Source organism: Bolinopsis microptera, chromosome 6 (genome assembly GCF_026151205.1).
Source record: "Bolinopsis microptera isolate Bmic1 chromosome 6, MBARI_Bmic_1.0, whole genome shotgun sequence".
Lineage (NCBI taxonomy): Eukaryota > Metazoa > Ctenophora > Tentaculata > Lobata > Bolinopsidae > Bolinopsis > Bolinopsis microptera.
The window spans coordinates 6,210,813-6,223,247 of NC_087077.1; the positions used below are offsets into that span (position 1 = coordinate 6,210,813).

Consider the following 12,435-nt stretch of genomic DNA (forward strand, 5'->3'; position numbering starts at 1 on the left):
AAGTGTTCCGTATAACATTTTACTAACATTTACATTTAGCCCAGACCGTAATAATATGTTCTTAGAGGGGGTATAAGATTACTTTTCGTTAAGTAAACACTGCAATGTTAATCATGGGCCCTTATTACTTCCAGACTTTCTGGCTTTGTTGCGGTAACGGCTGGAAGGGTCATGGTAACGTACACGTGAGCCTAATGACTGAAGGCCTAACCTATTGATATGTACTCGTCTAATTAATCAATTATCCGGGCAATTATTTATTTCCGGAATATTCTTCTTCCGCCGAAATAAAAGTTAACGTAGGAATGATTACAAAGGGGATCATAAATAAATACTGAAGTTTTGAATCGGTGAAAATGTATGTATATTCCTTACGAAGAGAAGCAATCTACTTTTCTATAAAGTTGAATATAAGGGCAGATTTTTACAATAAATTATGGTACGAACGGCAAAAGTGCATTAATCATAACTCGTTCTTACACCTTTACACGCACATATAATCGCATATCTGTGTTATTAGAACATTATATATATATATATAGTATATTAACATGTACTAAGGGAGTATATTTTGTATCCATGCTTGCAATAAATCGTACGGGCCCGCGCAGTGTATTAAGATCACGAGTATAGTAAGCATTTTAAACCAATTCCAAACAAACGACTCAGCGTCTAGCGCATGGAGCTTTGTAATGGGAGAGCCATGATAGACGACGAATGTACACCCCCTCCAGCTCCCCCCCCCCCCCCTATACAAACAGGTACACTATTATAAAATGAAGAAAGGTTTACAAATCATAATATAGAATAGTTGAACAATACAACAAACAGTATCGTGTTACAAAAACAATACAGGCATCTACACTATAAACATCTGAATAACAAATTTTCATTCAGATCGGTTTGAAAGAAAATGGAGCCAATCTCAAACAACATTGGCATTCAGTTCACCACACTTAGTACAATTTGTTGAGATGGCAGTTTTGGTACAACTAAATCTTAAAGAAAGAATAAAACTGATGACTTAAAAAATTTAAACAGTGGCTAAGTTTTATATAAAAATTTATATACTGGATGTTCTCAGTATATATTATATGCTCAAGTTGACAAAAAGAAGCCCAGCCACAATCATCAAACAAAATTTAAAATAGCGCCGTCACATAAGTTAGAAGGGTGGACATCGCAAGCACTTTAACTCACATCTATTATGGCAATGAAATATCACAACTAAACTTTGAGCTTGGGCTACTTCTTTTTCATTCCAAACGATATTCTTGGCCGAGAATTTGATTCTGATTTCCCCAAAATTTGGTTCTGGATCATCTTCTCCTTCTTTTTCAGTTCTTTTTCGAGGGTTTGTCTCTCTTCCTCGATCTGTCGTTTGGCATCCACAACCTCCAGCCTCTCTTCATCCTGTCACAGGGGAAATTTTGCAATATATATGTATATAATATTCAGAAAAAGACGGTACAGAAGGCTTCTATAGATTCATTCAATTCTCCACTTATTACAAAAAGGGGGTGGTGTCTTACCAAACGAAGTTTTGCTTCCTCTTGTTCGCTCTTCAGCTCCTCCACGATCGCTTGGAGACTCTTAATCTCTTTTTGATGTTCCTCCTGAGAGAAACCAGAGTGAATAATGAGTCTGTGTTTCCAGATCTTCAATCTTATAAGATCTGTAAACCTCAAGAGATAGAGCGTAAGGTTTAAGAAGAAGTTAAGAGGAAGGGAATACTAGGGTAATACTAGGTGACATGTTACATTTAACATCCTTTTATTAAAAAAGATTGGTGTAGAAATTATAGTAGCATGTTAAATAATTCCACATAACATTGCGCTTTTGTGATTGTTCAAAAATTGAACAAAGCCTCAATTTAAATTTTTCTGGTTAAGATCCAAATTTATGAGCCGTATAATTCGTGGGTGACAAAAATATGGAGATGAGAATGATATATAAGTGGCAATGAACATGCGCATGTGGCACCGAAAATCGACAGATATCGACATTACGCCTTAGCTTATCTAGTGATCTTAAAAAGAATGATAACGGTTTCGAAATAATAACAAGAAACGATAACAAAAAAAGTATGCTAACAATTAATAAAAGAATTGCACATACCGTTGTACAAACCAATCAAGCAGTTTTGCCATCAACAGGGTCTTTGTCAAAATATGCTTCTGATAGCAATTTAATGTACATCAAGTCACTTGAGGGCACTCAAGTGACTAGCTTATTATTGTACCACGTCTTTGATTCAACTGGCTTTTGGATCGTCGAGTGGTTTTGGACGCCTTAATCACGTCAAATTAAATTTTACTACAGGTAACTCTAAATGCCATGCTACCCACAGACTACATATTTTAGTGGGATACTGTTCCTTTAGTTATGATTCGGATACGTGGCCATACATAAATACAGTTCATTTACACAGAATCTCCTACGTGAATGTGTGAGCTGAGAAAATTCAGCCCGAATACTATTCACAAGGTATTTAATGAGACTAAAAGTAAAACTTGGCAACACTTTTGTTCCATGTAGAGGTTAGCTAGCTGCTGGTGTCACTCACAAATGAAAAATTCAAAATAGCCGAGCTTATTGCCGCTCAAGAATTAACTGCTAATGAAGACGAAATTCCCCTGATTTAATACTTTGGGCTGTGGGGTCTGATTGAACTGCGCTGCATCCGTTGTGCTTGCTGATAAAGTGACTTGCTGGTAAGGTTACTAACACATTACTAACAAGGCTACTAGCAAGATCAGTTCGGCTACAGGAGGGCAACATTTCACTACCAAATGTTGCCACTAACTAATTAAACAGGCCTACCTCTTGCTCCGCCATTTCTCTGTCCATCTCTGCCTTTTTAGCCTGGAGCTCCTCCTTCATCTGACGCTCCAGTATCTGTTTTGCATTTTCCACTCTACGACAAACTTCGGTGTCTATAGCCGCATCTTTCTTTTCCATTTCTTCTTTTATTCGCTTGTTCACACATTCATCTATCATTCGCTGAGTTTCAACCTCTGTTAACTTTGACTCTATATTTGCTTGACGCCTGAAATTATATATAACTTGGTTGAAAAAATTCAGAAAACTTCAGGAGAGATTTTTATGTCCCTGTTTATCTTGATATTTTACAAAATTTACGAAAAATCTGTTACAATGTCCACGCCAGTACTAAAAAATATTCAATCCAATTAACTAAATTAATTATTAATAAGAAATTGAACTGAATTGAATTGTAAAATTTCTAAATTGGACCAATATTTAAAAGTTTTAGACTTACTTTCTTCTTATCATGTCCTCTCTTTTATCATATATATCTGCCACCCTGGGCTTACGCTCCCGCTCCCTCTCACGTTCTGGAGAGTCTTTTCTGCGCATGGATATAACCCTTCCAAACTCATCTAACTGTTCTACAGGAGATCTCCTGCGTCTTTGAGTAACTGAATTGGAACGACTCCTACTTCTTCGTTTCTTACGAACAGGCGATTTATTTCTGGCCGAAGGTGATTTATTTCTGGTTGAGGGAGACCTGGATCTGATTCTAGAAGGAGATCTAGGTGGAGATCGTGTCGGAGATTTGGACCGTGACTTAGACTTACTGGACTTAGATGTCTTTTTTCTTGATTTTCTGGCATCCTCTGAATCTCTATCAGACTCCCCACCATTTCTCAATTCTGACTTCTCTACTCTTTCTTTCTTGGACTTTTTTGGGGACCTACTTCTGGACCTACGCTTGTCCTTTTTCTTCTTTTTTTTGGGGGGGTCAATTTCGGGAGCTGGAGAAGGTGAACCCATTCTGAAATAAGTGGTAAGTTGGATATTGCAAGTTGTTCTGTTAGAATATTTTGAAATAATGCAAAACACTGTTCAAACACTAACTGACAAACACTGCACATTGTGCCCAGTGCTGGAAAGAATCAAGTTAGGCATTCTTTTAAATCTTTTCAACTCAGCTTTCATCAGATCGAAAAATTTCTGAATTTTCATAAGCTACAAAAATTATGGACAAAGCTTTTATAATTTTTGAGTTACGAACATTTGAAGAGCCTCATTTTGATTTCAATTTAGTTTTTCTCAAATTAATTTAATGAAAATTCATCAAATAATGCTCGTTTTCAGCCTCGTTTATGATACTGATCATTCAAAACCTGTTTGAATAGTAATGAGGCGGCTTTGAGGCTATTTTAAGCTTCCCAAATTAAAAAATTGCCAAAAAACTGAATTTTGGTCACAAAAACTTGAAATTTTGAGATTTTTGGTCATAATGTTTTTTAACATAACAAAACATAACATTATAAATAATGCCTCTCTGGGCATCTCAAAAAGAAATTCATAGAAAATGAACACTTTACGTTTGAAACCATATAATTACAAACTTTTAAAAAATTTAACTAAATACCTTTGATATTAACCTTCTTCCTCTTAGCTACCAATGGATTCTCTTTCATATAACTTACATCTATCCTATCAAAGATGTCATTGAAATAAATTTTCGTGCACATACAGAATGAATGGTTAATAATTTAATATATATGTAGACCAAGGTCTGTGCACGGGATGCTTCCTGGAAGAATCCAGTTCTTTTAGCGGGGCACCCTACCTAAAGCCAAATTGAGATATAATAAGTGAAACAAATTTTAGTGAAACAAATTTAAAATTTTATCCTTTATTTTACAATCATAATATAATAATATTTATAAGCCTCCGTTTTGAAAGTTTTAAATTTTAATACATTCACATTTCTATTTAAAATTCAATTTTATGTACAAGTCAATAACTGGCCGCCAAAGCCGCGCATTCTTGAAAACAGGATTAACTTGATTATAGTTATACGACTATGTAAATTAAAAACTATCCGTGGTTTTTTCTTTTAAATAAATAAATTATAATTTTACCTAAGTCCAAAGCCAGCTTTGAAAAATTTACTATTAAATCATAATATATCGTCAACTTTAAATATTTACAATGCAACAATTCATTAATCTGTAAACACGCGTACTCCAGCCCCTAAACGCATAAATTGTTATGCGGCGCGGCTCAAGCCGCGCACGCACGTATTATTTTATACTGTTTGCTTTCTAATAAATATCGTGCCAATGTGTACGTCTAAATTGTAAACGTTCATGTTTTGTGTAAAGTGAATCCAATTGGGACTAGTGACAAGGATAAGGACCCAAGTGCCTGTACGGCTTTTTCGGGCCCCTGTGGACCACTACTCTTGAAATCACTCTACAACATTGAACATCTATATCTACTACGTCATTTGGCAATTATTGTCATTAATCTAACTTTCTAATTAATTGCCGAGGGGGAAGAGTAAACGATTCACATTAAAATTCAATATACAAAATTCAAAACCATCAATACGGTATTAAATATTATGGACAAGTCTATAGATCTATTTCGTAGTCATATATTCACATGATTTGCTTTATATTATATTATCTTAATACTGTAATGAAGTACAGTAGGATTTGTGTTTCGAGAAAGAAAGGTTGAGGTCAAATTATTAACAAAAGTAAACAAAAGTCCATCAGGGACTCCGTGGAGTCGAAAAAGGTACACGGCTGCTGTCTGGTGCTGCTAGGCATTTATTGATCAAGATGTTTTATTGTATTGATTTATAATGATTCTATTGTTCGTGACTAATCAAGTTCTAAGTGGAGGTATAAAGTGCTGCTCAAGATACTTCGTCATCTCATGTCCAGTATAATGATTAAGATAGTATACAATGCAGTTTTAGTAGTTGACCCATACAGTTAAGTCCGTCATAACTCACAATCGTTAAGTCGTCGGTCAATTGTCAAAGTCGTTGTGTGTTTATTCGTTGAGATAGCAGTAAGATAAGATGTTACGCGCGCGCGCGTTTAATCCCGTCGACGTGAAATGTGACAATGAAAACGCCATAGAATTATTATTTTCGCGCGTTACGTAGAGTTTACCAGTGTGTAATCATATTCCTAGAGAAATAATCAGAAATCGAATACCAATCAAATAATATGATATATAGGAGTAGTAACCATATTTACTATGCAAAATGCCCCAACCACATAGTGTAAATTTATATAGAATTCAAATCCCATATCATCATTAAACCTCAATAGTCAATATAATAGCCCAAGCAAAATTAAATAACTTCTTATATACCTTACTGTCATACTACAAATTAATTAAACATTTGAAATCTGTTAACCAGAGAATAAATTTCTAAACCTAATGCAAGTGAAATAATTTAGATGCAATAATGAATGCCTAATGTGAGTATCATCTGTCAATGTCCTTGTAAAAAAGTCTGTAAAAGAGATATGAGTAACTAATATAGAAGAAAAAACAGGAAGTTGTCGTCTGTTGAAAAATAAATAAAATATGAAAGTTCCCAGTGATGACCAAGCTTATTAGCTCGATAACCATGAAGCCGAAAGGCATCTAATCCCCTCTTGAAACCAGTAACCGACTCACTTGCTTTCACAAGTGGTGGTAGACTGTTCCAATAGCGCAAGACCCTTTGGGCAAAGAAATCAGTCTCATTTGTGGTGAATCTATGAGTCTTTGATCTAGCAGCAACGGTCCTACCAGAACGACCAAATAAATCGGAACTATAACCCACAAAGCCTTCCTCGATCTTGAACATCTCAATGAGATCTCCACGAACCCTGCGTTCAAGCAGGGTTGTGAGGTTCAGCTTATCCAGTCTCTCTCTGTAAGTCATGAGTCCCAATCCATCAATCATACGGGTGAACGATCTTTGAACACCTTCCAATTCAAGAATCAGTGACCAGTTTCCATGCCTAGCCATTGGAGCCCATGCCTGTGAACAATACTCTATATGAGGCTTTACTAAAGACTTATACAAGCCCAGCATAACGCTTGTTTCCCTCGATATAATATTTCTTGTAAGCCAGGCAATGGTACTATTAGCTTTAGCAATGCACTTTCTCACATGACCCTCAAAGTTGAAACTGGTGTTAAAGACAACTCCAAGGTCCTTCTCGCTTTCAACACATCTCAAAGGCACACCACCAAACAAGTACTGATTCTTAGCTTGTAATTACAATATCTAATGCTCCTATAAATACCTTAATTAATTGTTTGTCCCGTTATTCTTTTTCCTTCCTCTTTTCCTTGTCATCCCCTTTAGTTTTAAGATTCTTGCTATAAATGGCTACAGCTAACACTATTAATGCTAAGTACCAAACAACAAGTGGGAGGTGGATCGTTGGTACCATTAAATCGATTTAACACCGCAATTCCAGTCGCAAGCCTGGGACCACTACTAGCATAGTCACAACATCTACAAAGCTGCCATATAGCCTGACTGACAATTTTCTCGACTGACTGACAATGTTTCTTCTTTTTCCCCATTTAGAATACAAAGATTAGTACATTTTAGCTTATGATTAATATTATATTTTTACCTATAGTTTACTTAGATTAGGATTACAAGAACCAATTTGCATGACCGTACACTTATCTACATTAAAATTTAAACACCAACGAGACTCCCAAAGTTCTAGCAACTTCAAATCAGCTGTTAGATTAATAAAAGGATTAACAATCATTTTAACATCATCAGCAAAAAGTTTGATGAAAAAAGTTTGATGATAGCTTTTTCGACTTTCCAAACGTTTTTATAATTAAAAATCATAATTATGAAATACAATATGCCCATATCTGGGCATACACACCAAATTTGATAGTATTTTGCCCATAAATTGGTAAAAATATCAGCATTTTTGGATGAAATTAACTGAAAGGTAAGTTTGAATGTTATCTATAGCTTAATAACTTTTAAAATTAATTCGAAAAATTAACAGAAATGACAAAAATTGCCCATATTGTTGTTCGCGATATTTGCAAAAGTGATCTTACTCACATTAGGCATTCATTATTGCATCTAAATTATTTCACTTGCATTAGGCTTAGAAATTTATTCTCTGGTCAACAGATTTCAAATGTTTAATTAATTTGTAGTATGACAGTAAGGTATATAAGAAGTTATTTAATTTTGCTTGGGCTATTATATTGACTAGGTATTGAGGTTTAATGATGATATGGAATTTGAATTCTATATAAATTTACACTATGTGGTTGGGGCATTTTGCATAGTAAATATGGTTACTACTCATATATATCATATTATTTGATTGGTATTCGATTTCTGATTATTTCTCTAGGAATATGATTATTATATCTCAATTTGGCTTTAGGTAGGGTGCCCCGCTAAAAGAACTGGATTCTTCCAGGAAGCATCCCGTGCACAAAGCTTGGTCTACATATATATTAAATTATTAACCATTCATTCTGTATGTGCACGAAAATTTATTTCAATCAAATTCGTAATAACTGGACATTAGTTTTCAATATTTTTGTATGAATTTTTATAATCGGCATAGAATCTAGGTAAACTATAGGTAAACATATAATATTAATCATAAGCTAAAATGTACTAATCTTTGTATTCTAAATGGGGAAAAGAAGAAACATTGTCAGTCAGTCGAGAAAATTGTCAGTCAGGTTATATGGCAGCTTTGTAGATGTTGTGACAATGCTAGTAGTGGTCCCAGGCTTGCGACTGGAATTGCGGTGTTAAATCGATTTAACTGTATACCAAAGATCCACCTCCCACTTGTTGTTTGGTACTTAGCATTAATAGTGCAATTCGAATATACTGTAGGAAACCAATTATTTGGTGGCCAAATTGCAAAATTCGCTGTGCAAAATTAAGAATTTTCAAATTCAAAAAATTATGATTTGTGCTGAACGATTAGCAGGGTAAAATTTGTTAGGTGTGTTTTTATAAATTTCTCTATTGGAAATTAAAGTTTTTGATCTCTACTATTTATTTATTGTTATTTGTTGTTATTAAAATGCTCATTGTAGCCAGTTATTTTTAAAAGAGTTTCATCGTCATCATATGATTTCAAAAGTACCTTAAACGATTCCTTGCTTAATTTTAGCTTATATAGATTTTTTGATGAAAAAGATGATGAGTTGAGGAACAAACTTCATTTTTCCAGAAAATTGCCCACCTGGCAATCAAAAGATGAATAGTAATAGTTAACATAATAGAGTAACTTGAATGAAAAATAGAACTGAGGGGTTGATTTGACATTAATATCCTCTTTAAAAATGCATTGCCAAGTTACTGGGCCGCGCTCAGCCTGTCATTCCGCCTAATCTCTATTCGTTGTTGTTTAACAACATTAAAGCCTGGGGTCCTCAGGTAAGCGACGCCCAGCAAGTAAAGCAAGTAAATAAAGCAAATGATGGCGGATTTATGTATTTCAATTCCAAAATAACAGTATGACTCGAATTATTCTAACATGCATTAACGATTAAATGTTTTGAGTTAAGTTTTGTTTGCGTTAATCTCGACGTTGATTCACGATGTCAATCCTTCGCATCTCGCCGATCTGCATACGGATTGATGCATTCCAACAAGACACGCGCCAAAGACGCGCAGTTTACTGAGTGATGCCACCGATTTCTTTAGACACATTGATGTCATTATAATTTAGCGTGACCGGTAATAGTCTGGAAATCAGAAGGAGACAACACATGTATAAATTACTAAAAAAGGAGTATCAGTTTACAGGATTGACTTCGAATAGATGTTAGATAGGAGATTAATAACTCTCGTGCCAACTTTAGAGACGGTAACCACATTAAACACACATTAAACCACATTAAACTGATTGGGCGACATCTGTCCGACTCAGAAAATAGGTTATTCGGACAATAGTTTATTCGTATCCTACTGTACGATTTTCTTGAAACTTTCCATTAAGTATGATGGTTTGAGGACGGATAATCTGTGTAAGTTTGAGATATCACTTCAAACACAAGGAAATAGTGCTGTCAGACAGATGTCCTGTTACCTAAATTGAAATGGCGTGTGAATTATTCATTATCATATTAAATCATGACCTATATCTCCTCCGTATAAGTTTTCCTAATCAAATCGTCGTTTACACACGAGACTGCGAGACAATTAAACTTATGTAGGTTAGTATGATATCTAGAGTTGAAATTTCTGCATCCACACGTGTTGATAGATCCAACGAAATAACAAAATATACAGATATACAATTAGTGAACTGACAAATAATCCAATGGGTGAACATAACTTGGACAACACAGACACGTAGCAAACTTTTCTTTTACCACAAACTTTTCGAGCAACAGAATTTAACTTCCCGGTTCATATGCAGTGTTGCTGGTCATTTAATTTTATTCCCATGTGTAGCAATGTCACGGTCGTGTTTTACCCAGGTGTATCTATCACTCAGAATTTACTTTTTATTACATCTAAATAATTTATCTAAGAAAATGTGAATCATACTTATACCGATCTTAGTAACCCAACGGATTAAACCATGTTGAGTGAATGAGAAAGATATAGTGTCTTGCTAACACACCCATACCACTAGCATTGGCGTGAATATCCCACTTCTTCGATTCTAGACTATACTTAGGAAATAACTGGTAGTTCCTGTCGCCCCATGAACTAAGGAAACTACTAAAGACATCAAGGTAAAATAATTTAAATTTGGAACAAAGACTAAAGAGTAATTTGTTCGTAGAGACCACATTTTGTTCTCCTTTGAGCCTTTGGGGGTTACCGTTAGCAGGTATAGGGAGAAGGGACTGGACAAAGATATTTGCTGAGGGAGCTAAGGATTTAATTTTGGACATAAAGTTCTGCAGAGGGCTTTTAAGGTGTATAATGCCAGTCTGACAGTATCGTATGTCGTTAGTTCCTACACACACAAACAGTTTCTTAATCTCTAAATCAGGGTGGTCTCACAAATTGCTCGATTAAGTGTAATACAGCATCAATCTTGCGACCACCCTTATATATTATACTTATAGCGACTTTGAAAACTGTCTGTTCACCCTTGGTGGGTTTTTATATTTCCAGTCGCTCGAAGTATCTCCAGCGAGGAGTATGATCTTCTTCTTAGGGGGGCTAACGGGAGGCCAGTGTTAGGAGGGGGAGGATGATGAGGACGGGTAGAAGGATGATGAGGAGAAGGACGAGAAGAGGTAGGAGTGGTGTGGGTCAGTTAGGTTCCTAAAGGAAAGACTGTATCTAACACCACCCGGAGGAATTCTATGCAGTAGTCTGGATTGACAACCAGACTTCATGATATTGAGAGACTGGTCTGTCGCTGGCACAGATAATTCTGGGGAAGAAGGGGTACCTTTCCTGCCTGTAGGGTTGTTGTCGTTCCTTATAAAGTCCAGTGTTCTTGCTGCACCGAACGACACCGTACAAATGTCACTGTCCTGATCAATCAATGGTTCGTTGTCGTCATGGTAGTTCAGGTTAGCTCCTTTACAGGACATACATCTGACAAGACAGGCTGTCATGTTTCCAGAGGTGGCCTTATTGCTGTTAACAAGGTTCATCAGCTCGACAATTTTGGGGAACTCGTTGATCGGCTCGGGCTAGTTGACCACCCTTCCATACTTATACGAATCATTGCGGGGACTCAGCCACAAGGTCTTTACTTTCTTTACTGTTGTGCGGTCTTCATCGTTATAAGTTCTTTCATTACCCCATCAACCAGGGGCTCTGGAAGGTCAAGCTAGACGTGTTTCACAAGATCCGAAAAATGCTTAGGTTCAGGAGAAGTTGACGGTGATATAGGTTTGGGAGTGAGAAAGGACTCTGTAGAGGGAGTGGTAAGGGGTTCTGTCGGATGATCTTCCAGAAGGATTTCAATGGCATCTTTGAAGTCTTCTTCATTGTCATTAATGAGGGAGAGAATGTGATTTTTTCTGCTCTTGAAAGGCACTGAGAAGAAATTCAGTGATGAAGGTAGGTAGAAGTGGGGTTGGGTTAGCTTGCATCAATGGACAAAGTTACACCAAATGATCAGGATGGCAATCAGGGTACTAGGCAGCAGTCATCAGACATTCCCCGTAAAATGGAATGTAACGGCCTGAAAATAGAGACGGGCAGAGGGGAGTTAAACTTGTCTGCGGGTAAATTAAGTACCAATAAAGATCAGAGGGAGAGAATGGATCAATGATAACAATTTAAAGTTATAAGGTAAAATGTGAATCTAAAATGGACTATATTCAATTACTAGCCTGATTGAGAAGTTTAGGACTCCAGACAAGCGGGGGGATGCTAGGAGAGCTGCCGCTGCCTACCCTTTATGCAAATTTCACAACCCCGGGACTTCGGCTGGCTTTTACTCTGACATCGGCTGACTTCCATTGCCATAGTTTTTAAATTATGTTTCTGATCGAAGCTGCAATGATGCTAATAGATTTGATACAGCTCAGCAGTCACTGTCTTCAAATAAAGAATGTTCCAGTTCTGCAGTCTCAAATGTTTTCGCCCAGCTTTTCTTTTCATCGTGGTTATAGAAGACAGACCTGAAAAATACTTGTATTATGATAATATAGGTAATATGCCCAGAA

At 36.2% G+C, this 12,435-nt stretch overlaps 2 protein-coding genes across 2 annotated transcripts in view; both read right to left on the minus strand.

Moving 5' to 3' along the window:
* Nucleotides 1-12,435, minus strand: part of LOC134816721 (26S proteasome non-ATPase regulatory subunit 2-like) — a 68,055-nt gene that overhangs the window by 38,446 nt on the left and 17,174 nt on the right. The gene's annotated exons all lie outside the window — the stretch shown is intronic.
* LOC134816726 (arginine and glutamate-rich protein 1-A-like) overlaps nt 770-12,435 on the minus strand; it is a 1,122,901-nt gene continuing 1,111,235 nt past the window's right edge. The window contains exons 2-6 of the mRNA XM_063825707.1: nt 4,400-4,464; nt 3,281-3,796; nt 2,824-3,049; nt 1,533-1,616; nt 770-1,413 (exon numbers count right to left, since the gene is read on the minus strand). Coding sequence (XP_063681777.1) covers nt 1,246-1,413; nt 1,533-1,616; nt 2,824-3,049; nt 3,281-3,795 — 993 coding nt within the window. The 5' untranslated portion in view covers nt 3,796; nt 4,400-4,464 and the 3' untranslated portion in view covers nt 770-1,245. The remainder of the gene's footprint in view (nt 1,414-1,532; nt 1,617-2,823; nt 3,050-3,280; nt 3,797-4,399; nt 4,465-12,435) is intronic.